This window comes from Barbus barbus (assembly GCF_936440315.1).
Source record: "Barbus barbus genome assembly, chromosome: 23".
NCBI lineage: Eukaryota > Metazoa > Chordata > Actinopteri > Cypriniformes > Cyprinidae > Barbus > Barbus barbus.
The window spans coordinates 29,862,795-29,890,100 of NC_136751.1; the positions used below are offsets into that span (position 1 = coordinate 29,862,795).

The following is a 27,306-nucleotide window of genomic DNA, read 5'->3' on the forward strand; positions in this document are numbered from 1 at the left end:
TGAGTGTTTCTGTTGTATTGCTGACAGATGGAGTTGATATAAAGATGTTTTTTGCTTTCCTTTTGACTTTTGTCAGGAAGGCTGGAACAGAAGTCGCCTAGTTCTCTTACTTCCAATCATTTCCTTACAATTCTCATGCCATTTCATTAAAATAAAATGAGATGAAATCAAAATAGACTTTATTTACTTTCCTAAAAAGTAGTTGACCCCAAAAAAAATTGTGTTTTGTAAGAAACAAATCCATCATTAAGATGTTTTGTAACTAAAATACGAGTCCATAATCCAACAATCCAGTGAAAAATTGTATTTGTTTTAATGCTGGATTAGTTTGAGCTTTTGTGTTCTCCAGATGTTAACTGATGGACTGGAGTGGTGTGGATTATTGTGATGTTTTTATCAGCTGTTTGGACTCTCATTCTGACGGCACCCATTCACTGCAGAGCATCCATTGCTGAGACAGTATTTTTATTGTATATTTCAAATATTTTTGTATTTATTTTAATTAATTTACATTGCAAACCCCAGTTTGGGAAACCCTGATCTAGTCTGTGTGTGTTATTGGTAAATGGATTATTGGTAAATATTAATGTTAACCAGCAGTCAAACAGCTTGTTTTATGCTGATGTTTGAGGCGATGCATCATTTCTAAAACCTTGCCGTGATGAACTTCACTGCTCTTTAAATATCCTGTGGCACTAAGAAATATGTCATATTATGGAACTATAATAAATAGTTTCACATCGACTTAATTGTCCGTGTTTGAAAGTGTAATCTGTCTTTGTGTTTCTTCTGAGGAAAGGCAGTTTCACAGGTCAGTACTCATTCAGACGCCTTCATTGTAATGCTTATTAGTTAATCCTTAATAGGGAATTATCCAGTTCAGCAAAACGTTCTGTTTAAAGCTTCATTTACAAGAACTCAGTGGGCAGCTGAATTAGTTTAAGTCGATTTATGATGATATTAAAACAAACATGCAGCGAAACGATTAGTTCTAATCCTCTCAAAGCCTCCGTCATTATTTCTGTCATCTGAAATCTCTTTTTGACCAAAGCAGTGCTTGATGTTGTGTGTGTGTGTGTTTCTCTGCATGTTAAACGTGACGTGGGTCAGTGTTTCTGAGGATCGGTTCACTTCAGCAGCACTTTGCTGCTCTGCTGGTTTCATGTTTTAGTTGTTCTACATCAGAAGAAGTACTGATGGCATTGGCAAAAGCTGAAAACATCTCCACTGTGAGGCTACATGTAGATTTGGGCCTTTTCATCGTCTTGTAGCTCATGTAGAGCTTTGTTGTCTTTTTCTATTCTAGTTATTCAGTCATTTTTTTCTGTGCTCATGTTTGCAGTGTTTTTAGTGATGCAGCATTTTAAATCCAATTACAAAATAAATTGTAATACAAATATGTAATAATATGTAATATTAGGTAACAATAATGTTAGAAATAACAAAAATAATAGAAAAAACATAAAATTATATATATATATATATCATAAATGAGCTTTGTAGTTTTTTTCAGATCACATCAGGTCACAACTGCAGGTTATTATAATTAATTAAAACCAGAAAATAAAAAGTTTTGTTACTTGATATAAAATAAACTTTAACTGAAATAAAATACTAAAAACATGAACTTATTTTATTTTAGCTAGTTGCCAAGACAACGTTTCTCATTTTCATTTAGTTTAATGTCATGTACTAAAATAGCTAAACCTAAAACTGAAATTAAATTGAAGGAAAACTATGTATTTTTAAAAAAATTCAAAAATTTATGAAAACAAGAAAATTGTTACAATTTAGAAAAAATTAAATGTAAAAATAAAAAAGTTAGTATAATGTTAATAAAAACTATAATAGTATGTCAATGCTACTAAAATAACCCTGAACAGCAGTGAATGAGAGACACTTAAACAGAATCAAGAGCTTGCCAACTTACTGTTTCATTTCTACTGAAATAATACATCTGGATATTACAGCTTGTAGATCCTCTAGATGAAACAATGAGGACAAAACACACACACACACACACATTTAAATAAACGCTTAGAGCCCTGTGTGTACTTGTGTGTGTGTGTTTATGTGGTTTATGAGGACAAATGTGTATAATGACATGGGTATGACAGAGGTATTACAATATGAAGGTGCTTTATGAGGACACTGCCTATGTCCCCGTAACTCAAAAGGCTTAAAAAACATACTAAATGGTGTTTTTTTGAAAATCTAAAAATGCACAAAGTCTCCTGTGAGGGCTAAGTTTAGGTGTAGGGTTGGTGTAGGGCAATAGCACACACAGTTTGTTCAGTATAAAAACCATTACGCCTATGGAGAGTCCCCATAAACCACAAAAACCAACATGTGTGTGTATGTGTGTGTGTGTGTGTGTGTGTGTGTGTGTGTGTGTCTGTGTGTGTGTAGTTGATGTTGATGTTTGCTGTTCGCTGTTGTCTGATGCCGTCAAGCCTGATTTCCTCAGCGATTTCTCGATTAACACACACTCATGTAATTGTTTAAAAGTCGTGACGTATTGTCAAGTATGGTGACCCATACTCGAAATTGGTGCTCTGCCTTTAACCCATCCAAGTGCACACACACAGCAGTGAGTAGTGAACAAATCCACACACACACACACACACCGTGAACACACACCCGGAGCAGTGGGCAGCCATGCTGCAGCGCCCGGGGAGCAGTTGGGGGTTCGGTGCCTTGCTCAAGGGCACCTCAGTCGTGGTATTGAGGGTGGAGAGAGCGCTGGACGTTCCCTCCCCCCACCTACAATTCCTGCCGGCCGGGGGCTCGAACTCGCAACCTTTCGATTACGAGTCCGACTCTCTAACCATTAGGCCACGACTCCCCCCATGACACACATGTAAGATGGGCTGTGATGGATTGTGACACTCTCTCTCTCTCTCAGTGGATGAAGTCATTCGGTCTGGTCCTCTATGACAGCTGGAGGTGAACATATGTACATTACAGTCAGAGATTCTGAATGATATCAGAGGAAACTCAACGTTTGACTTCATTATTACAGGCTGTAGCTCACGTCCAGCGCTGACCTCAGATCAGGTGACTAAATCACCTCCATCACATCACAACCTTCTGCAAACCTCTAAAACATACAGGGCAAATATCACAAGAAATTCACTGTAGAAATACAGTGACAGTGTTTCAGGATGGCATTTTGATTTATAATGTATAACAGTGTATTATTGTGATATACTGTTAATATACCAAGCTACTTGAATGACCCAAATCTGCTTTGTACGTTCAGATGCACCATAACATCGAAGGTGGTAAAACAGAAACCACACGATGAATCCGAAGGTCATTGTAAGTTGGCTGTCCATAAAATAAAGCAATATTTGTATATAGATATGCTGTATATACAGAAGATATGCTATAGATGCTCTACATAGTCAAAATAATGCACTAAACATTAACTAAATAATATTAAATGTTAGTATTGTTAAAGACACCCTAATGAAATAAGTGATAACACAAATAAGAAGAAACAAAAATTAAATAAAATGTCATGTTTGACGTGTCCTTTTGTTTTTCACTGTAAAATATAGTATAATTTGTACTTCTAAAATCCATATCATTTACGTTAGTTTACAGTAAAATTATATATAATCTGACATTTAACCATTTGCATTTTCAGAGTATATGGAAAGGTAACCTACTGTTTTTCACTGTTAATTAAATGGTAATTTATTTTGTATTTTTTTACTTCCAAACACCATAAACTTTCTAGTATTTTACAGAAAGAAAATGTCATAAAGTCTGGTGCTTCTTTTAAACTGTTAACTGTAAATTATATGGTAGTTTTCACTAGCAAAAAACCATAAACATTACAGTATTGTACCGTAAAATAGCCAACAATCTGACATTTAACCATATACAGTTTTTCACTGCATATGATAATGAAACCTACCGTTTTTACTGTAAAGTATATGGTAATTCATAGTTTTTACTTCCCAAAACCATACAATTTTACAGAAAAATGCATGTCATCCGATGTCTGTATTGTAAACTATATGGTAATTCATAGTTTTTACTATAAAAAGCTAAATTTACACTATTTCACAGTAACATTACATACAACCTTATGTTTAACCATTTAGAGTTAACGTTTAGTTAAACCATTTTTTTTTTTTTTTACTGTAGAAATTTTCTGTCAAAATTACCGCAACTTTTTACAGTGCACTTGTCCTCTCTCTTTGTCCCCTCTCAATTCATAATTTAGTTTACTAACTATATATAGTATTTTAGAGTGTGAAAATGATGATCCAGGTATTTGGAGAAGCAAACAGAAGTTGTGTGATTAACCGTAGCAGAGCCGTGTCCAGCAGGCGCTCCTCCTCATTATAGCTGTGTTTTCTCATCTCAGTGTCGGCCGGCTTCAGAGGAGCGGGTGGCGGCAGCCAGAGAGGATTGTGGGATTCATTAGCTGGATGACTCATAGCAGTGTGGATGACCTCTCGTGTGTTTGTCTTTCATGGATTTATTCTTTTTTCTGCGTCCTGCTGGAGGCATTAAGGGTCGGCCGGAGTCTAAACAGACCAGCTGCTGCTTTAAACAGATGAAGTCCTGCATCGCTCTGATGTCAGAGACGGGCCGCGCTGCACAAATGAGCCCTGAATCTGCAGAACTGAACATATGAAAGCAAATCATCAACTCAGACAGACCGTGTATGTGTGGAGATCAATATAGACCATAGAACAGTTTGTCCCCAGGAATGAGCTAAATCGAACAATACCTCCATTTAGGCACATCCTCATTTGATACAAACAATATATAGTACAAATAGATATAGTCCTAATTTGATTCAAACTATTTATTTAGTTAACAAAACTATAAAACTATAGCTATGCTGACTATAGACTATATTTAAAGATATAAACACACACACACCTCATACTTTTGTTTAGTAATTAAAAATTGATTAAATAATTAAAAATTGATTAAAAACTATTGCAATATTTTCAGACTATTTTATTAAATTCATACCTTACACTGAAATTATATATAATCTAATATTATTTCTAAGCTCTGAGGATGATTTTAATGCATAATTTGAATCTTGATGTGTTCATAATGGGCTTCTAGTGTATACTGCACAATAATATCTGAATACTGCTGACTGTACTTTAAAAGGTAATGCTAAACCACTCCCAAATGGGGTGAAAAACTGATTGGATTTCAAGTAGCTCTATAATGACAGGTACTCTTGTCATGCACAGTACTTTGGCAACTGATGTAGATAAAGCAGATACTGATATCAGCATCTGAACAAACGCATCTGATTCCTTCACTCACAAAATTACTACGAGGACAGACATAAAATCAGATGCAATCAACAAATGTTTAGTGCAAATCTTTCATACAGTCAGTGGGTTTTGTGTGAGTGTGTCATACAGGTGTCTGTCTTTACATGCATTTAGGATGTGATGATCACATCTGCTGCTCCCAGCTGAGGAGCACACAAAATCACAAGCAAAATAAACCACACGGGGGCCAAATTAGCAATGGCTTTATGCAAATGAAAGCCTCTGATACTGTTGACGAGGAGAGCCATTATGTTTCCACTCCAGCTCAGCTCATAAAACACGGCAGGATCCGTTTAGAAATGACATGCGAAGGAACGGGAGAAAAGCTCCAGCAGCCGCTGAATGGAGATTTGCGCTCCCTGAGGTGATCCAGCACTGAAAGAGGAGGAAAACTAAACGCAATAATCATTAAGAAGCAAAAGAAAGTCATCTGTTGAACAGCAAGCAGACAAGTGTCAGAATATGAGCACAAAGAGCCTGTCTCAAATACAAATCAATTCATAATTATCATCTATTTTCACACGTTTGTTCAGTAGTTGGTTCACTGGTAAGTGTTGCTGTTTGTGTTCAGTAGTTGTTATTAATGCTGTGATTGAGTTCAGCACCACGGACAGCAGACACATGTTTAATAGGCCATCTCAAATCTGAATGATGCAGCACGTTCATCTTTAAAAGACAAACAATAAAAATAATCATATTCAATTTAATAACAGAAAGAAGCTTCCTTCTCCATCTTTCTTAGCCCTAAATGATTTCTGTATCCTGGCACATACAGATATTTGAGATGCAGGTAAAAAACAATGAGTCTAGTTTATGTTTCTACAGAAAATCAGTATAGAATTAACACTAAATTCATTTAAAGCATAAATGTGAAGTTTTATACCATGGTAGAGTTATTTAAGAATCATTTAGATACTATTATATATTTTTATTTTGAATGTTTTATTTAATATTTCAGGTTTTGATTTTAATTGTAGTTAGTTTTAGTAATTCTGTTGTGTTTTTTGTCATTTTTAGTATTTGTATTTTTTATTTTGTCTAGTTTTTCTTTATTTTGTTCAGTTCTAGTTATTTTAGTACATCAAGTTAAACTAAATTAAAATGAGAAATGGTGTTTTATTTTTATTTCAGTTAACGTTTATTTTATTTCAAGTAACACAAATGTTTTTTAGTGGTTTTCATTTTAGTTTCAGTTTTAGTTAAATATAATAACCCTATGGTATCAGATTATAATAGCATGGTACTGAATGATTAACATGTTTATGCTGTAGGCCTAATTATTGTACATAGAAAAATACCATCATAATATCAGATATAAACAATCAATAAAAAAGCATTATTATTGATTTAAAATGTAAATAATGTAGCTAAGAAGCTCAGCCAAGCATAAATTCATTTTAATCAACTTATTCTGTACTGTACATTTTTAAATAAAATATATTTTTGAAAAAAAAAAATGCAGTTGTGTTGTTTTTTATCCTGCTGTGTTATAGAAAATAGCGATAAACAGTGTGTATATTTTTTTAGTTTAGGTATTAGGGTGAATTCAGGTAAATTGGGACACTTTTGCCTTTGAGATGACTGGGAAAAAAATGTCCCACTTAACCAGAATTCATCCCTATTTCAGGCCGAATGATTAAATTGTAGCTATTTTAGAGGTTATTTATATACCCGCCAATTATAGTGTTAAAGCTGCTAAATGCAGCTTCGCAAACATGTTACTTTTATAAATATCGCTCCGTGTTTTGAGATACAAACCTTTAAACGCCGTACAGACTTTTGTCTCGTCGCTCCGCCCCCCACGAGCATCTTCACTCACGCCGCCCTGTGATTGGCGGGCCCGGAATTGTTATGCAAATGAGCCGCGGGTCTCTTCAAAAGGCGCGGTCTGACGTCACGAGTCAGAGTGGCAGCTGACACGCGGGGAGAGAGACAGATGGAGAAAGTGAAAGAATCCTGAGGAGAGCAAACGCAAGAAGAAGAAAACCAAGAGAGGAGCGTACAGCAGTGATAGAGGGAGAGGAAGAGAAAGAAAGAGAGGAGGAGGAGTGGATGGTAGAGAGCCGGAGGGAGAAAGATGGCCTCGATAACGGCGGAGAATGGCTTCAGCACCGCGAACAGCTCCGGTAGAATGAACGGACTCAACAGCGCGATTCCGATGAAAGATCACGATGCCATCAAGCTCTTCATCGGTCAGATCCCGCGAAACCTGGAGGAGAAAGACCTCAAGCCTCTGTTCGAGGAGTTCGGAAAGATCTACGAGCTCACGGTGCTCAAGGACCGGTTCACCGGGATGCATAAAGGTCGGACTTTATCTTCCTATAAATGATCCTGTGTGTGTGAGATCAGCACGTGCAAATCCGCCCTCTTCTCAAGATCCATGTGAAGAACCTTACAAGTGGCATCGTGCATGCTCATAAAACTGCTGGTGCACTTGCACTATTAAAAAAAAATAAAGGTTTCAGTTTGAAACAAAAAAGAGGAACTTTTTTAATATCCAAAAAAACTAAAAACTAAAATTGTTAACCTAAAAATGGTTTTATTCAAGTCAAAAGTATTATTTAACATCGCTAATCTAACCTATGTACATCTATTTATACCAACAAAACTATTTTAATGGGTTAAATTATGTAGAAATTAGTGCTGTCAAATGATTAATAGCATTCAAAAGTTTTTGTTTACATAATATGTTTGTTTACTGTGTATATTTATTATGTATATATAAATACACACACGCATGGATATATTTACGAAAAATGTTATATTGAAATATATTTATTTATAATATAAATATATGCATGTAAATACATGTAAATATTTTCAAAATATATACTGCATGTGTGTGAATTTATATATACATAATAAATATACACAGTACTCATACATATGGTATGTAAATTAAAACTTTTATTTTGGATGCGATTAATCGTTAGACAGCACCAGCAGAAATAGCTCTTTACGGTAAGAATTGCAGGGTACTTTTTTTTTTTACAGTAAGAAGCTTTATTTGTGTGTTTGTGGATCAGAGCAGCATCAATGCAAACGCAACCCAGATCAAATAGCATTCAGCCATTTTCATGAAGCATGTCTCTTGATGTTCTGATGGAGCTTTTTTGGGCTTTTGCATGGGAAAAATTCTTCTTTATGACCTCTTCTGCTCGTTCATATCCCTGGATGTGAGGTTCTCTATCACAGGCATGTATACAGCATTTTGCTTTTTTGTTTGTCTCACATCAAATCAAATTGTGTTTTAGTCTGGAAAGTATTTTGTCTCTGGAAAGACATTTTAATTATTTTAAATGTCACTGCTTTGAATTTTTCCTCCGTACTAAATGAAACAGAATGAAAGTCCTCCTGATGTGAGAGTAAAACAGAGACGAGTGATGTTGTGCAAAACTGCAAATAAAGAAATAAAAAATAAGGTTGCATTGGGCAGAAATTAGACTAAATGATTAAAAAATGTGTTGAAGCATGCAAATGCATTATTATTTGATTTAATTTTGCATGCATTCAGCTAATAATCTGTAGTTATTCAAGAACACAAAGCCTATCTGTATTTATTAAATAATGCATCTCACATCTTGGTGCTTTTTTGAATTACTAATGTGGCTTCGTTCTTTGTGCACGCTCATATTTTCCTCTTCTTTCATCAGCATAATACAGACATTATATAATCTACAAGTGCAAAGGCCAGAATATTTCCATTAGGCTCTTATTTAGCCTTTTATAAAGTCTCCATCTCCAGCTGCACTCGCTGTAATCACTGTTGTGCAGGTTTTGTGCTGATGGTTCCCAGCGGACCAGACGTGTAGCATTAAAGCTGTTAGTTTGCATTAACAGGCCGGAGGAGAGTCAGAGAGGGATGCTGACACACATACGGCCGTCACTGACAATAACACGAGGAGCAGTTCAGTGTCCTCAAGAAACCCTCTGAGAGTTATACACTGAGTTCTAGTTAAAAAACAAAACCACATCAGCAGCAGTTTATCACTTCATGCTGAAATGCAAGGAGGAACTCCTTTGTTTCCTTCTCTTAGCACATTTAAAATGCATCATCAGTAATGCATTTTTGTCTCTATAAGTGGCAAACCGCAGGCGGCTCGTTCTGATCGGTGCTTGTGGGTGTTGTTGATTTGGTTTGACCGGCCACTGGCATCCGTGCCCTTCACACCTCTCTCATCGTCGGTCTGTGTGCCGCTTGAGCTGTTTTGCAGCGGCCTGTGGGGCAAATCTTCAGCTCTGAGACGCTGCGATGTTTCCTTTCATCATTCACTTGTGTGCAACAGCAGAGTCAGTATGCAGTGACCTCAAAAGACTTCACTTAACCCTGTAAAGTCTGAAATATGAAATAATAGTCTGAAAATAACATTCTTTGAAAAGGAACAGTTTATTGTATTTGATTCATCAGGTTTTATGGCTCATATACTCTGATATAGTGAGAATATGTAAGAAAAACAACTCAAAGTTTTGAAATTGAGATTTATACATCATCTGAAAGCTGAATAGTTTGTTATGATCGGACAATATTTGGCTGAGATATAACTATTAGAAAATCTGGAATCTGAGGGAGCAAAAAAATCTAAATATTGAGAAAATCACCTTTAAAGTTGTTCAAATGAAGTTCTTAGCCATGCATATTACTAATCAAAAATGAAGTTTTGATATATTTACGGTAGGAAATTTACAAAATATCTTTACATAATATCCTAATGATTTTTGACATAAAAGTAAAAAATATACCTGTGCTACTCATGACTGCTTTTGTTCTCCAGGGACACTTATATTTGCAGATGCTGATATTTATATGATGAAATTCTGATGCTTGTAATGTAAATCAGTGGAATCTTTATAACAGTACAGCAGATACTTACATTAAATGATATAAATATCAGTCGTCACTCTATATCTCCAGTAATAAAAACATATAATGCAATGCAATGCTGATTGAGAGATGAAGAAATAAACGCTCCTCAGAAGATGTGAGATGTTTTGGAGGCTTGTGAAGATCATTCCTCCGCTGAGGAACAGAGAAAGTAAAGCTTCTGGAAACAAACGTTCCTCAAAATATCCTGATGATCAGATTTGAGACTCACAGATTTTTCTAAAAAAAATGATTGATGGAGAATCAAGTAAAGCTGAGCTGCTTCAGTCCAGTAAGTGTTCATCTGGAGATATGACTGCAGTTATTCTGATGTTTACTTGATCTACATCAGTCAAGATTTGATGGCAGTAAGACACACGAAGCACCAGCTGAAGCTGGACGTTTATACAACTACACTATAATGATAAAAACTCTAAACTAACAATCAGACGACAGAAGACATGGAGTAGATTGTGTGCGACAGGTTTAACAGCAAAGTTTGATCATGGTGATAATTTAGTAGGATTTATAGGGTTAAATCACACTTAAAGATGAATATCTGAATGTCATTGCATGATTGAAATCAAACCAAACATACAAATATTAAGCTTGTGCAATCTACATAATGACATTCAGACATTTTGAAGTGTGTCTCTCTGAAGAACTCACTGTATCTGTAGAGATTTGGATGGTTTGTGGTGAGTTGTGTTTGATGGCTTGGGCAGTGTCAGGTCCTGCTGCTCTTACATAATGTTATTTAACTTGTTCTGCTTCCGCTGGACTCCTGGATCAGCACTTTCTCATCGTCAGTCTGTTTGCATTTAGATTGTGTTGGAGTTTTACTGTCTGTGTGTGTGTGTGTGTGTGTGTGTGTGTGATGCTCAGGTCATGAAGGAGAAAGTGCTGTTAGATCTCGACTAGACATTATATACAGGGCCGTTTCTACGCCTCAGGCCAAATCCCTATGGTGCCCCCCCTCCAACTCAAAATAACATAAAACTGATTATGTAAACACTCAAATCTTAAATAGCAACAGCCATTTATTTATATAAAACATCGATGTGTAACATTATATTAGATCTGTGCATTGTACTGTTAATACAAGCCATCTGTCGCATTAATGTTAATCACGCGATAAAAGAAAATCACTCGCTGCCCCTGATTGAACTGCTTTTGTAGTTTTTATCAATTTATTTGTTATAAACGCACTTAAGTGATTTTTACATTTTACTATTTGTTTTTCTTACTTGAATGCTTATGTTTAGATGTAAAATGAAAAAAGTATTACACTATACACTTGTTTATTAGGGCCCAAGCCAGTAAGGCGCAGGGCCCTATTGTTCTTCTAAGGATTATTATTAGGGCCCAAGCCAGTAAGGCGCAGGGCCCTATTGTTCTTCTAAGGATTATTATTAGGGCCCAAGCCAGTAAGGCGCAGGGCCCTATTGTTCTTCTAAGGATTATTATTAGGGCCCAAGCCAGTAAGGCGCAGGGCCCTATTGTTCTTCTAAGGATTATTATTAGGGCCCAAGCCAGTAAGGCGCAGGGCCCTATTGTTCTTCTAAGGATTATTAGGGCCCAAGCCAGTAAGGCGCAGGGCCCTATTGTTCTTCTAAGGATTATTATTTTTTTTTTTATTATTTTTTATTTCGACTATCCGGGTACTTTTGGGGGCCTTAACGTGCCCGAAAACTCTTGAAAATTGGCACGCACGTTGGAACCTGCGGCCATTAGGACGCGGCTGAGGCTGGGACCCGGGCGGGGCACAGGGGCTCTACGGCGCCCCCTGGAAAATTGTCAGAAAGCTTGATGTATAGCTCACACATACTTGCACGTATTCATATGAAACTCGGTACACATATAGAACTCATTGAGCCGAACAACTTCCGTGCAGCATTTCATAGGCTCCGCCCAACAGGAAGTCGGCTATTCAGGGCTGTTTAAAAAGCGCATGTTCTGGAATTTGATATACTCCTCTGAGGATTTCCATACGATTGCCACCAAACTCGGTGAACATGATCTCAAGACATTGGGGATGCTAAATTGCGAAGATATTTTTGATATGTCGAACGGTTTGCCCGTGGCGAGGCGATGAAGTTATGGCGAAAAATGAGACCCAGGAAATGCCTAATAACGTCCACATACATTGTATGATGTAGATCAAACTCCAGTGATTTGTTCGTTGTATGATGCCGATCGGATAGATGTGACTATTATGACTGAAAGTTATAGCGCCACCAACTGGCTGCAGGAAGTGTGTCATTTTCAAAATGCTTTGAATTCAGCATCTTATTTTTACTCGATTTGCTTCAAACTTCACCAGAATAATGTCAAAACACGGCCGATGTAAAACTGTGAAGGGAATATTGATATCTAAAATTATGTTGCCATGGCAACGTGTCAAAGTTGAAAATTCGTTTCTGGTGATTTTGAGGCAGATAACATGTTTAGAATGTCATGAAACTCAACACACATATGAGTATTAATGATAGTTAGACACTGGAAAAAGCTCATAAACGGGCGTGGAAGAGGCACTCTATAGCGCCACCTTTTGTCAAAAATGAGGGGGTTAGTTTTAGCTACAGACCCCAAACTCGGTACATAAATTGTTCTAATTAATCCGGACAACTTTCTAATTTACAGTCATTAGCTACGACCAACAGGAAGTCGGCTATATTTATTTTAATGTGGGTTTTTTTTAAAAACGGGCTGTAAACAAATTAATACTCCTCCAAGCAGAAACACGGAAATCACACCAAACATTTTTTATCATGATGCCAAAATACTGAAGATGCTAAATTGCGGACGGATTTAGGATATCTTGAACGATGATTTAATGGCAATTTATTAAAGTTACAGTAAAAAAGATAATTTTTTTTTTTTTATCTTTTAAGAGCAGCTTCCAAACACTTCATAAAAAATTACATACACAGAACAATACAGTCTGAGGATATGTGATTAATTTCATGAATTTACAATACACTATGCAGAGGAGAAAATTAAAAAACTATCAGAGCTGCTTTTGAGTTAGAGCTCCCTGCCAGCCTGCCTCTGAGTGAGAGGTCCTGTCAGCCTGCAGCTGAGTGAGGGGTGGGGGTGGGGTGTGAGTGACTGTGTGAGTGACTGTGTGGATTGAGGCAGTGGGTGAGAGAGAGAAAGAGAGAGAGGGTCTGTTTTTTAAAATCTTTAAAAAATGCTTATAAATCATTAAAGATTTTGATAACACTTTATAATAAGGTCTCAATTCTTAACATTAGGAAATGCATTAATTAACGTGAACTAACAATGAAAAATATATTTTTACAGCATGTTAATTCTTCCATGATAGTATGAACTAACAAAGAACAATTTTTTTAAAGCATTTATTAATCTTTTTAATGTTAGAAAAATAGTCATGTTCTAAAGATAAACTTTAAAATTTAATAATATATAAACACATTTTGGATTAATATTGATCAACATTAAATGGTATATAATTATTAATGATTATATATATATATAATGATAGCTACAGACACCAAACTCGGTACATAAATTGTTCTTATTAATCCGGACAACTTTCTAATTTACAGTCATTAGCTACGACCAACAGGAAATCGGCTATTTTTTTTTAATGCGTTTTTTTTTTTTTTAAACGGGCTGTAAACAAATTCATACTCCTTCAAGCAGAAACCAAAAATTCACACCAAACATTTTTTCACATGCTTCCAAGATACTGAAGATGCTTCATTGCGGACCGATTTAGGATATCTTGAACGGTGATTTAATGGCAATTTATTAAAGTTACAGTAAAAAAAGAACACTTTTTTTTTTTTTTATCTTTAAAGAGCAGCTTCCAAACACTTCATAAAAAATTACATACACAGAACAAGACCGTCTGAGGATATGTGATTAATTTCATGAATTTACAATACACTATGGAGAGCAGAAAATTAAAACTATCAGAGATCTGCTGTCACTGCGCTCCTAATGTGTGCGGTGGGTGACTGACTGTGTGAGTTCAGTGAGTGTGGAGGGGGAGAGAGAGAGAGAGAGAGAGAAAGAGAGAGAGAGAGAGAGAGAGGGTCTGTTTAAACTTCTCAATAAAATCCTTAAAAAATGCTTATAAAGCATTAAAGGTTTTGATAACACTTTATAATTAAGTCTCATTTGTTAACAGTAGGGAATGCATTAATTAACATGAACTAACAATGAAAAATATATTTTTTACAGCATGTTAATTCTTCATTGATAGTATGAACTTACAATGAACTAACAATGAACAAAATATTTTTAATATTAGAAAAATAGTCATGTTCAAAAGATAAAACTTTAAAATGTAATAATATATTAACACATTTTGGAATTGATTTTGATCAACATTAAATGGTATATATTTATTAATGATGTTAACTAACAACAGTTAAATAATGTTGTTTTTTAACATTGGTGAATGCACAAATAACATTAAATATTAACAATATATTTTTTACTTTATTCATTTGTGTTAGAAAAAATTATTCATGTTAGTTAATGGAAAAATAAATCATTAAAACCTTTGGTAACTATAATAATTTCTCATTTGTTAGCATTAGTAAATGCATTAACTAACATCAACTACCAATGAAAAATATATTTTCACAGAATTTAAAGTTTTATATGTTGTTCTGTGTGTGTGTGTTTCACAGAGTTGATGGTTTGGATTAACCCTTTAATTGCCGCATCCCTTAAAACCAAACTGCCAGAGGGTTACTGTGATGCTTGTGCTCGCTGGGCACCGTTTTATCGATGCCACCGGGGTGGCGTATGCTGACGGCTTGGGCCCGTCATCGCTGCTCGCAGCTATATTTATTTATTTATTTATTTTTTTTTTTTTTTTTTTTTTTTTTTATTTCAATCATCCGGGCACTTTTGGGGGCCTTAACGTGCCCGAAAACTCTCGAAAATTGGCACGCACATTGGAACCTGCGGCCATTAGGACGCCGCTGAGGCTGGGACCCGGGCGTGGCACAGGGGCTCTACGGCGCCCCCTGGAAAATTGTCAGAAAGCTTGATGTATAGCTCACACATACTTGCACGTATTCATATGAAACTCGGTACACATATAGAACTCATTGAGCTGAACAACTTTCACGCAGCATGTCTTAGGCTCCGCCCAACAGGAAGTCGGCTATTCAGGGCTGTTTAAAAAGCGCATGCTCTGGAATTTGATATACTCCTCTGAGGATTTCCATACGATTGCCACCAAACTCGGTGAACATGATCTCAGGACATTGGGGACGCTAAATTGCGAAGATATTTTTGATATGTCGAACGGTTTGCCCGTGGCGAGGCGATGAAGTTATGGCGAAAAATGAGACCCAGGAAATGCCTAATAACGTCCACATACATTGTATGATGTAGATCAAACTTCAGTGATTTGTTCTTTGTATGATGCCGATCGGATAGATGTGACTATTATGACTGAAAGTTATAGCGCCACCAACTGGCTGCAGGAAGTGTGTCGTTTTCAAAATGCTTTGAATTCAGCATCTTCTTTTACCTCGATTTGCTTCAAACTTCACCAGAATAATGTCAAAACACGGCCGATGTAAAACTGTGAAGGGAAGATTGATATCTAAAATTATGTTGCCATGGCAACGTGTCAAAGTTGAAAATTCGTTTCTGGTGATTTTGAGGCAGATAACATGTTTAGAATGTCATGAAACTCAACACACATATGAGTATTAATGATAGTTAGACACTGGAAAAAGCTCATATACGGGCGTGGAAGAGGCACTCTATAGCGCCACCTTTTGTCAAAAATGAGGGGGTTAGTTTTAGCTACAGACCCCAAACTCGGTACATAAATTGTTCTAATTAATCCGGACAACTTTCTAATTTACAGTCATTAGCTACGACCAACAGGAAGTCGGCTATATTTATTTTAATGTGGGTTTTTTTTTAAAACGGGCTGTAAACAAATTAATACTCCTCCAAGCAGAAACACGGAAATCACACCAAACATTTTTTATCATGATGCCAAAATACTGAAGATGCTAAATTGCGGACGGATTTAGGATATCTTGAACGATGATTTAATGGCAATTTATTAAAGTTACAGTAAAAAAGATCATTTCTTTTTTTTTTTTATCTTTTAAGAGCAGCTTCCAAACACTTCATAAAAAATTACATACACAGAACAATACAGTCTGAGGATATGTGATTAATTTTATGAATTTACAATACACTATGCAGAGGAGAAAATTTGAAAACTATCAGAGAGTTAGACTTAGACTGCTTCTGAGTGAGAGATCCCTGTCAGCCTGCAGCTGAGTGAGGGGTGGGGGTGGGGTGGGGTGTGAGTGACTGTGTGAGTGACTGTGTGGATTGAGCCAGTGGGTGAGAGAGAGAAAGAGAGAGAGAGGGTCTGTTTTTTTAAATCTTTAAAAAATGCTTATAAATCATTAAAGATTTTGATAACACTTTATAATAAGGTCTCAATTCTTAACATTAGGAAATGCATTAATTAACGTGAACTAACAATGAAAAATATATTTTTACAGCATGTTAATTCTTCCATGATAGTATGAACTAACAAAGAACAATTTTTTTAAAGCATTTATTAATCTTTTTAATGTTAGAAAATTAGTCATGTTCAAAAGATAAACTTTAAAATGTAATAATATATAAACACATTTTGGAATTAATATTGATCAACATTAAATGGTATATAATTATTAATGATTATATATATATATATATATATAATGATAGCTACAGACACCAAACTCGGTACATAAATTGTTCTTATTAATCCGGACAACTTTCTAATTTACAGTCATTAGCTACGACCAACAGGAAATCGGCTATTTTTTTTTTTTATGTGTTTTTTTTTTTTTTAAACGGGCTGTAAACAAATTCATACTCCTTCAAGCAGAAACCAAAAATTCACACCAAACATTTTTTCACATGCTTCCAAGATACTGAAGATGCTACATTGCGGACTGATTTAGGATATCTTGAACGGTGATTTAATGGCAATTTATTAAAGTTACAGTAAAAAAGAACACTTTTTTTTTTTATCTTTAAAGAGCAGCTTCCAAACACTTCATAAAAAATTACATACACAGAACAAGACAGTCTGAGATATGTGATTAATTTCATGAATTTACAATACACTATGGAGAGCAGAAAATTAAAACTATCAGAGTTCTCCTGTCTCTGTGCTTCTAATGTGTGCGGTGGGTGACTGGGTGGGTGACTGACTGTGTGAGTTCAGTGAGTGTGGAGGGGGAGAGAGAGAGAGAGAGAGAGAGAGAGAGAGAGGGTCTGTTTAAACTTCTCAATAAAATCCTTAAAAAATGCTTATAAAGCATTAAAGGTTTTGATAACACTTTATAATTAAGTCTCTTTTGTTAACAGTAGGGAATGCATTAATTAACATGAACTAACAATGAAAAATATATTTTTTACAGCATGTTAATTCTTCATTGATAGTATGAACTTACAATGAACTTACAATGAACAAAATATTTTTAATATTAGAAAAATAGTCATGTTCAAAAGATAAAACTTTAAAATGTAATAATATATTAACACATTTTGGAATTGATTTTGATAAACATTAAATGGTATATATTTATTAATGATGTAAATTAACAACAGTTAAATAATGTTGTTTTTAACATTGGTTAATTCACAAATAACATTAAATATTAACAATATATGTTTTACTTTATTCATTTGTGTTAGAATAAATTATTCATGTTAGTTAATGGAAAAATAAATCATTAAAAAATGCTTATAAATCATTAAAACCTTTGGTAACTATAATAATTTCTCATTTGTTAGCATTAGTAAATGCATTAACTAACATCAACTACCAATGAAAAATATATTTTCACAGAATTTAAAGTTTTATATGTTGTTCTGTGTGTGTGTGTTTCACAGAGTTGATGGTTTGGAATAACCCTTTAATTGCCGTATCCCTTAAAACCAAACTGCCAGAGGGTTACTGTGATGCTTGTGCTCGCTGGGCACCGTTTTATCGATGCCACCGGGATGGCGTATGCTGACGGCTTGGGCCCGTCATCGCTGCTCGCAGCTATATTTATTAGGGCCCAAGCCAGTAAGGCGCAGGGCCCTATTGTTCTTCTAAGGATTATTATTTTTTTTTTTATTATTTTTTATTTCGACTATCCGGGTACTTTTGGGGGCCTTAACGTGCCCGAAAACTCTTGAAAATTGGCACGCACGTTGGAACCTGCGGCCATTAGGACGCGGCTGAGGCTGGGACCCGGGCGGGGCACAGGGGCTCTACGGCGCCCCCTGGAAAATTGTCAGAAAGCTTGATGTATAGCTCACACATACTTGCACGTATTCATATGAAACTCGGTACACATATAGAACTCATTGAGCCGAACAACTTCCGTGCAGCATTTCATAGGCTCCGCCCAACAGGAAGTCGGCTATTCAGGGCTGTTTAAAAAGCGCATGTTCTGGAATTTGATATACTCCTCTGAGGATTTCCATACGATTGCCACCAAACTCGGTGAACATGATCTCAAGACATTGGGGATGCTAAATTGCGAAGATATTTTTGATATGTCGAACGGTTTGCCCGTGGCGAGGCGATGAAGTTATGGCGAAAAATGAGACCCAGGAAATGCCTAATAACGTCCACATACATTGTATGATGTAGATCAAACTCCAGTGATTTGTTCGTTGTATGATGCCGATCGGATAGATGTGACTATTATGACTGAAAGTTATAGCGCCACCAACTGGCTGCAGGAAGTGTGTCGTTTTCAAAATGCTTTGAATTCAGCATCTTATTTTTACTCGATTTGCTTCAAACTTCACCAGAATAATGTCAAAACACGGCCGATGTAAAACTGTGAAGGGAATATTGATATCTAAAATTATGTTGCCATGGCAACGTGTCAAAGTTGAAAATTCGTTTCTGGTGATTTTGAGGCAGATAACATGTTTAGAATGTCATGAAACTCAACACACATATCAGTATTAATGATAGTTAGACACTGGAAAAAGCTCATAAACGGGCGTGGAAGAGGCACTCTATAGCGCCACCTTTTGTCAAAAATGAGGGGGTTAGTTTTAGCTACAGACCCCAAACTCGGTACATAAATTGTTCTAATTAATCCGGACAACTTTCTAATTTACAGTCATTAGCTACGACCAACAGGAAGTCGGCTATATTTATTTTAATGTGGGTTTTTTTTAAAAACGGGCTGTAAACAAATTAATACTCCTCCAAGCAGAAACACGGAAATCACACCAAACATTTTTTATCATGATGCCAAAATACTGAAGATGCTAAATTGCGGACGGATTTAGGATATCTTGAACGATGATTTAATGGCAATTTATTAAAGTTACAGTAAAAAAGATAATTTTTTTTTTTTTTTATCTTTTAAGAGCAGCTTCCAAACACTTCATAAAAAATTACATACACAGAACAATACAGTCTGAGGATATGTGATTAATTTCATGAATTTACAATACACTATGCAGAGGAGAAAATTAAAAAACTATCAGAGCTGCTTTTGAGTTAGAGCTCCCTGCCAGCCTGCCTCTGAGTGAGAGCTCCTGTCAGCCTGCAGCTGAGTGAGGGGTGGGGGTGGGGGTGGGGTGTGAGTGACTGTGTGAGTGACTGTGTGGATTGAGGCAGTGGGTGAGAGAGAGAAAGAGAGAGAGGGTCTGTTTTTTAAAATCTTTAAAAAATGCTTATAAATCATTAAAGATTTTGATAACACTTTATAATAAGGTCTCAATTCTTAACATTAGGAAATGCATTAATTAACGTGAACTAACAATGAAAAATATATTTTTACAGCATGTTAATTCTTCCATGATAGTATGAACTAACAAAGAACAATTTTTTTAAAGCATTTATTAATCTTTTTAATGTTAGAAAAATAGTCATGTTCTAAAGATAAACTTTAAAATTTAATAATATATAAACACATTTTGGATTAATATTGATCAACATTAAATGGTATATAATTATTAATGATTATATATATATATATAATGATAGCTACAGACACCAAACTCGGTACATAAATTGTTCTTATTAATCCGGACAACTTTCTAATTTACAGTCATTAGCTACGACCAACAGGAAATCGGCTATTTTTTTTTAATGCGTTTTTTTTTTTTTTAAACGGGCTGTAAACAAATTCATACTCCTTCAAGCAGAAACCAAAAATTCACACCAAACATTTTTTCACATGCTTCCAAGATACTGAAGATGCTTCATTGCGGACCGATTTAGGATATCTTGAACGGTGATTTAATGGCAATTTATTAAAGTTACAGTAAAAAAAGAACACTTTTTTTTTTTTTTTATCTTTAAAGAGCAGCTTCCAAACACTTCATAAAAAATTACATACACAGAACAAGACCGTCTGAGGATATGTGATTAATTTCATGAATTTACAATACACTATGGAGAGCAGAAAATTAAAACTATCAGAGATCTGCTGTCACTGCGCTCCTAATGTGTGCGGTGGGTGACTGACTGTGTGAGTTCAGTGAGTGTGGAGGGGGAGAGAGAGAGAGAGAGAGAGAGAAAGAGAGAGAGAGAGAGAGAGAGGGTCTGTTTAAACTTCTCAATAAAATCCTTAAAAAATGCTTATAAAGCATTAAAGGTTTTGATAACACTTTATAATTAAGTCTCATTTGTTAACAGTAGGGAATGCATTAATTAACATGAACTAACAATGAAAAATATATTTTTTACAGCATGTTAATTCTTCATTGATAGTATGAACTTACAATGAACTAACAATGAACAAAATATTTTTAATATTAGAAAAATAGTCATGTTCAAAAGATAAAACTTTAAAATGTAATAATATATTAACACATTTTGGAATTGATTTTGATCAACATTAAATGGTATATATTTATTAATGATGTTAACTAACAACAGTTTAAATAATGTTGTTTTTTAACATTGGTGAATGCACAAATAACATTAAATATTAACAATATATTTTTTACTTTATTCATTTGTGTTAGAAAAAATTATTCATGTTAGTTAATGGAAAAATAAATCATTAAAACCTTTGGTAACTATAATAATTTCTCATTTGTTAGCATTAGTAAATGCATTAACTAACATCAACTACCAATGAAAAATATATTTTCACAGAATTTAAAGTTTTATATGTTGTTCTGTGTGTGTGTGTTTCACAGAGTTGATGGTTTGGATTAACCCTTTAATTGCCGTATCCCTTAAAACCAAACTGCCAGAGGGTTACTGTGATGCTTGTGCTCGCTGGGCACCGTTTTATCGATGCCACCGGGGTGGCGTATGCTGACGGCTTGGGCCCGTCATCGCTGCTCGCAGCTATATTTTTTTATTTTTTTTATTAGGGCCCAAGCCAGTAAGGCGCAGGGCCCTATTGTTCCCCTAAGGATTATTTTTTTTTTTTTTTTTTTTTTTTTTTATTTCGACTATCCGGGTACTTTTGGGGGCCTTAACGTGCCCGAAAACTCTTGAAAATTGGCACGCACGTTGGAACCTGCGGCCATTAGGACGCCGCTGAGGCTGGGACCCGGGCGTGGCACAGGGGCTCTACGGCGCCCCCTGCAAAATTGTCAGAAAGCTTGATGTATAGCTCACACATACTTGCACGTATTCATATGAAACTTGGTACACATATAGAACTCATTGAGCTGAACAACTTTCACGCTGCATGTTTTAGGCTCCGCCCAACAGGAAGTCGGCTATTCAGGGCTGTTTAAAAAGCGCATGCTCTGGAATTTGATATACTCCTCTGAGGATTTCCATACGATTGCCACCAAACTCGGTGAACATGATCTCAAGACATTGGGGACGCTAAATTGCGAAGATATTTTTGATATGTCGAACGGTTTGCCCGTGGCGAGGCGATGAAGTTATGGCGAAAAATGAGACCCAGGAAATGCCTAATAACGTCCACATACATTGTATGATGTAGATCAAACTTCAGTGATTTGTTCGTTGTATGATGCCGATCGGATAGATGTGACTATTATGACTGAAAGTTATAGCGCCACCAACTGGCTGCAGGAAGTGTGTCGTTTTCAAAATGCTTTGAATTCAGCATCTTATTTTTACTCGATTTGCTTCAAACTTCACCAGAATAATGTCAAAACACGGCCGATGTAAAACTGTGAAAGGAATATTGATATCTAAAATTATGTTACCATGGCAACGTGTCAAAGTTGAAAATTCGTTTCTGGTGATTTTGAGGCAGATAACATGTTTAGAATGTCATGAAACTCAACACACATATCAGTATTAATGATAGTTAGACACTGGAAAAAGCTCATAAACGGGCGTGGAAGAGGCACTCTATAGCGCCACCTTTTGTCAAAAATGGGGGGGTTAGTTTTAGCTACAGACACCAAACTCGGTACATAAATTGTTCTTATTAATCCGGACAACTTTCTAATTTACAGTCATTAGCTACGACCAACAGGAAGTCGGCTATATTTATTTTAATGTGGGTTTTTTAAAAAAACGGGCTGTAAACAAATTAATACTCCTCCAAGCAGAAACACGGAAATCACACCAAACATTTTTTATCATGATGCCAAAATACTGAAGATGCTAAATTGCGGACGGATTTAGGATATCTTGAACGATGATTTAATGGCAATTTATTAAAGTTACAGTAAAAAATAGATTTTTTTTTTTTTTTATCTTTTAAGAGCAGCTTCCAAACACTTCATAAAAAATTACATACACAGAACAATACAGTGTGAGGATATGTGATTAATTTCATGAATTTACAATACACTATGCAGAGGAGAAAATTAAAAAACTATCAGAGAGTTGATATACTGCTTCTGAGTGAGAGCTCCTGTCACTGCATCTGAGTGAGGGGTGGGGTGGGGTGGGCTGTGAGTGACTGTGTGAGTGACTGTGTGGATTGAGCCAGTGGGTGAGAGAGAGAAAGAGAGAGAGAGAGGGTCTGTTTTTTTAAATCTTTAAAAAATGCTTATAAATCATTAAAGATTTTGATAACACTTTATAATAAGGTCTCAATTCTTAACATTAGGAAATGCATTAATTAACGTGAACTAACAATGAAAAATATATTTTTACAGCATGTTAATTCTTCCATGATAGTATGAACTAACAAAGAACAATTTTTTTAAAAGCATTTATTAATCTTTTTAATGTTAGAAAAATAATCATGTTCAAAAGATAAACTTTAAAATTTAATAATATATTAACACATTTTGGAATTAATATTGATCAACATTAAATGGTATATAATTATTAATGATTATATATATAATGATAGCTACAGACACCAAACTCGGTACATAAATTGTTCTAATTAATCCGGACAACTTTCTAATTTACAGTCATTAGCTACGACCAACAGGAAGTCGGCTATATTTATTTTAATGTGGGTTTTTTTTAAAAACGGGCTGTAAACAAATTAATACTCCTCAAAGCAAAAACACGGAAATCACACCAAACATTTTTTCTCATGATGCCAAAATACTGAAGATGCTAAATTGCGGACGGATTTAGGATATCTTGAACGATGATTTAATGGCAATTTATTAAAGTTACAGTAAAAAAGAGAAAACTTTTTTTTTTTTTTTTATCTTTTAAGAACAGCTTCCAACCACTTCATAAAACATTACATACACAGAACAATACAGTCTGAGGATATGTGATTAATTTCATGAATTTGCAATACACTATGCAGAGGAGAAAATTTAAAAACTATCAGAGAGCTGTTTCAATGCATCTGAGTGAGAGCTCCTGTCACTGCATCTGAGTGAGGGGTGGGGTGGGGTGGGCTGTGAGTGACTGTGTGAGTGACTGTGTGGATTGAGGAGCTGGGTGAGAGAGAGAAAGAGAGAGAGAGGGTCTGTTTTTTAAAATCTTAAAAAAATGCTTATAAATCATTAAAGATTTTGATAACACTTTATAATAAGGTCTCATTTCTTAACATTAGGAAATGCATTAATTAACGTGAACTAACAATGAAAAATATATTTTTACAGCATGTTAATTCTTCATTGATAGTATGAACTTACAATGAACTAGCGATGAACAAAATATTTTTAATATTAGAAAAATAGTCATGTTCAAAAAATAAAACTTTAAAATTTAAAAATATATTAACACATTTTGGAATTGATTTTGATCAACATTAAATGGTATATATTTATTAATGATGTTAACTAACAACAGTTAAATAATGTTTTTTAACATTGGTTAATTCACAAATAACATTAAATATTAACAATATATTTTTTACTTTATTCATTTGTGTTAGAAAAAATTATTCATGTTAGTTAATGGAAAAATAAATCATTAAAAAATTCTTATAAATCATTAAAACCTTTTGGTAACTATAATAATTTCTCATTTGTTAGCATTAGTAAATGCATTAACTAACATGAACTACCAATGAAAAATATATTTTCACAGAATTTAAAGTTTTATATGTTGTTCTGTGTGTGTGTGTGTTTCACAGAGTTGATGGTTTGGATTAACTCTTTAATTGCCGTATCCCTTAAAACCAAACTGCCAGAGGGTTACTGTGATGCGTGTGCTCGCTGGGCACCGTTTTATCGATGCCACCGGGGTGGCGTATGCTGACGGCTTGGGCCCGTCATCGCTGCTTGCAGCTATATTTTTTATTTTTTTTTTATTTTTTATTTCAATCATCCGGGCACTTTTGGGGGCCTTAACGTGCCCGAAAACTCTCGAAAATTGGCACGCACGTTGGAACCTGCGGCCATTAGGACGCCGCTGAGGCTGGGACCCGGGCGTGGCACAGGGGCTCTACGGCGCCCCCTGGAAAATTGTCAGAAAGCTTGATGTATAGCTCACACATACTTGCACGTATTCATATGAAACTCGGTACACATATAGAACTCATTGAGCCGAACAACTTCCGCGCAGCATGTCATAGGCTCCGCCCAACAGGAAGTCGGCTATTCAGGGCTGTTTAAAAAGCGCATGCTCTGGAATTTGATATACTCCTCTGAGGATTTCCATACGATTGCCACCAAACTAGGTGAACATGATCTCAAGACATTGGGGACGCTAAATTGCGAAGATATTTTTGATATGTCGAACGGTTTGCCCGTGGCGAGGCGATGAAGTTATGGCGAAAAATGAGACCCAGGAAATGCCTAATAACGTCCACATACATTGTATGATGTATATCAAACTTCAGTGATTTGTTCGTTGTATGATGCCGATCGGATAGATGTGACTATTATGACTGAAAGTTATAGCGCCACCAACTGGCTGCAGGAAGTGTGTCGTTTTCAAAATGCTTTGAATTCAGCATCTTCTTTTACCTCGATTTGCTTCAAACTTCACCAGAATAATGTCAAAACACGGCCGATGTAAAACTGTGAAGGGAATATTGATATCTAAAATTATGTTGCCATGGCAACGTGTCAAAGTTGAAAATTCGTTTCTGGTGATTTTGAGGCAGATAACATGTTTAGAATGTCATGAAACTCAACACACATATCAGTATTAATGATAGTTAGACACTGGAAGAAGCTCATAAACGGGCGTGGAAGAGACACTCTATAGCGCCACCTTTTGTCAAAAATGAGGGGGTTAGTTTTAGCTACAGACACCAAACTCGGTACATAAATTGTTCTTATTAATCCGGACAATTTTCTAATTTACAGTCATTAGCTACGACCAACAGGAAGTCGGCTATATTTATTTTAATGTGGGTTTTTTTTAAAAACGGGCTGTAAACAAATTAATACTCCTCCAAGCAGAAACACGGAAATCACACCAAACATTTTTTATCATGATGCCAAAATACTGAAGATGCTAAATTGCGGACGGATTTAGGATATCTTGAACGATGATTTAATGGCAATTTATTAAAGTTACAGTAAAAAAGATAATTTTTTTTTTTTTTTATCTTTTAAGAGCAGCTTCCAAACACTTCATAAAAAATTACATACACAGAACAATACAGTCTGAGGATATGTGATTAATTTCATGAATTTACAATACACTATGCTTAGGAGAAAATTTAAAAACTATCAGAGAGCTCTTAGACTGCTTCTGAGTGAGAGATCCCTGTCAGCCTGCAGCTGAGTGAGGGGTGGGGTGGGGTGGGGTGTGAGTGACTGTGTGAGTGACTGTGTGGATTGAGGAGCTGGGTGAGAGAGAGAAAGAGAGAGAGGGTCTGTTTTTTAAAATCTTTAAAAAATGCTTATAAATCATTAAATAAGGTCTCAATTCTTAACATTAGGAAATGCATTAATTAACGTGAACTAACAATGAAAAATATATTTTTACATCATGTTAATTCTTCCATGATAGTATGAACTAACAAAGAACAATTTTTTTAAAGCATTTATTAATCTTTTTAATGTTAGAAAAATAGTCATGTTCAAAAGATAAACTTTCAAATGTAATAATATATTAACACATTTTGGAATTAATATTGATCAACATTAAATGGTATATAATTATTAATGTTTATATATATATAATGATAGCTACAGACACCAAACTCGGTACATAAATTGTTCTTATTAATCCGGACAACTTTCTAATTTACAGTCATTAGCTACGACCAACAGGAAGTCGGCTATATTTATTTTAATGTGGGTTTTTTTTTTAAACGGGCTGTAAACAAATTCATACTCCTCCAAACAGAAACACGGAAATCACACCAAACATTTTTTCTCATGATGCCAAAATACTGATGATGCTAAATTGCGGACGGATTTAGGATATCTTGAACGATGATTTAATGGAAATTTATTAAAGTTACAGTAAACAAGAAAAAACATTTTTTTTTTATCTTTTAAGAGCAGCTTCCAAACACTTCATAAAAAATTACATACACAGAACAATACAGTCTGAGGTTATGGGATTAATTTCATGAATTTACAATACACTATGCGGAGGAGAAAATTTAAAAACTATCAGAGCTGCTTTTGAGTGAGAGCTCCCTGCCAGCCTGCCTCTGAGTGAGAGCTCCCTGTCACTGCTGCTGAGTGAGGGGTGGGGGTGGGCTGTGAGTGACTGTGTGAGTGACTGTGTGGATTGAGTGTGGATTGAGGCAGTGGGTGAGAGAGAGAAAGAGAGAGAGGGTCTGTTTTTTAAAATCTTAAAAAAATGCTTAT

The 27,306-nt window shown here is 35.4% G+C and overlaps 1 protein-coding gene across 11 annotated transcripts in view; it reads left to right on the forward strand.

Annotated features, from left to right (window-relative positions):
- Positions 1–7,428: 7,428 nt before the first annotated feature.
- LOC306842724 (CUGBP Elav-like family member 4) overlaps positions 7,429–27,306 on the forward strand; it is a gene marked incomplete at both ends in the record, with an annotated part of 141,639 nt that continues 121,761 nt past the window's right edge. For 6 of the 11 annotated variants that reach the window (XM_079373747.1, XM_079373750.1, XM_079373751.1 and 3 more), the window contains one exon: positions 7,480–7,624. In XM_079373747.1, the coding sequence (XP_079229873.1) occupies positions 7,480–7,624 (145 nt within the window). Of the gene's footprint in view, positions 7,625–27,306 lie in introns of all 11 variants that reach the window. The other 5 variants (XM_079373752.1, XM_079373754.1, XM_079373757.1 and 2 more) reach the window with 1 other exon arrangement.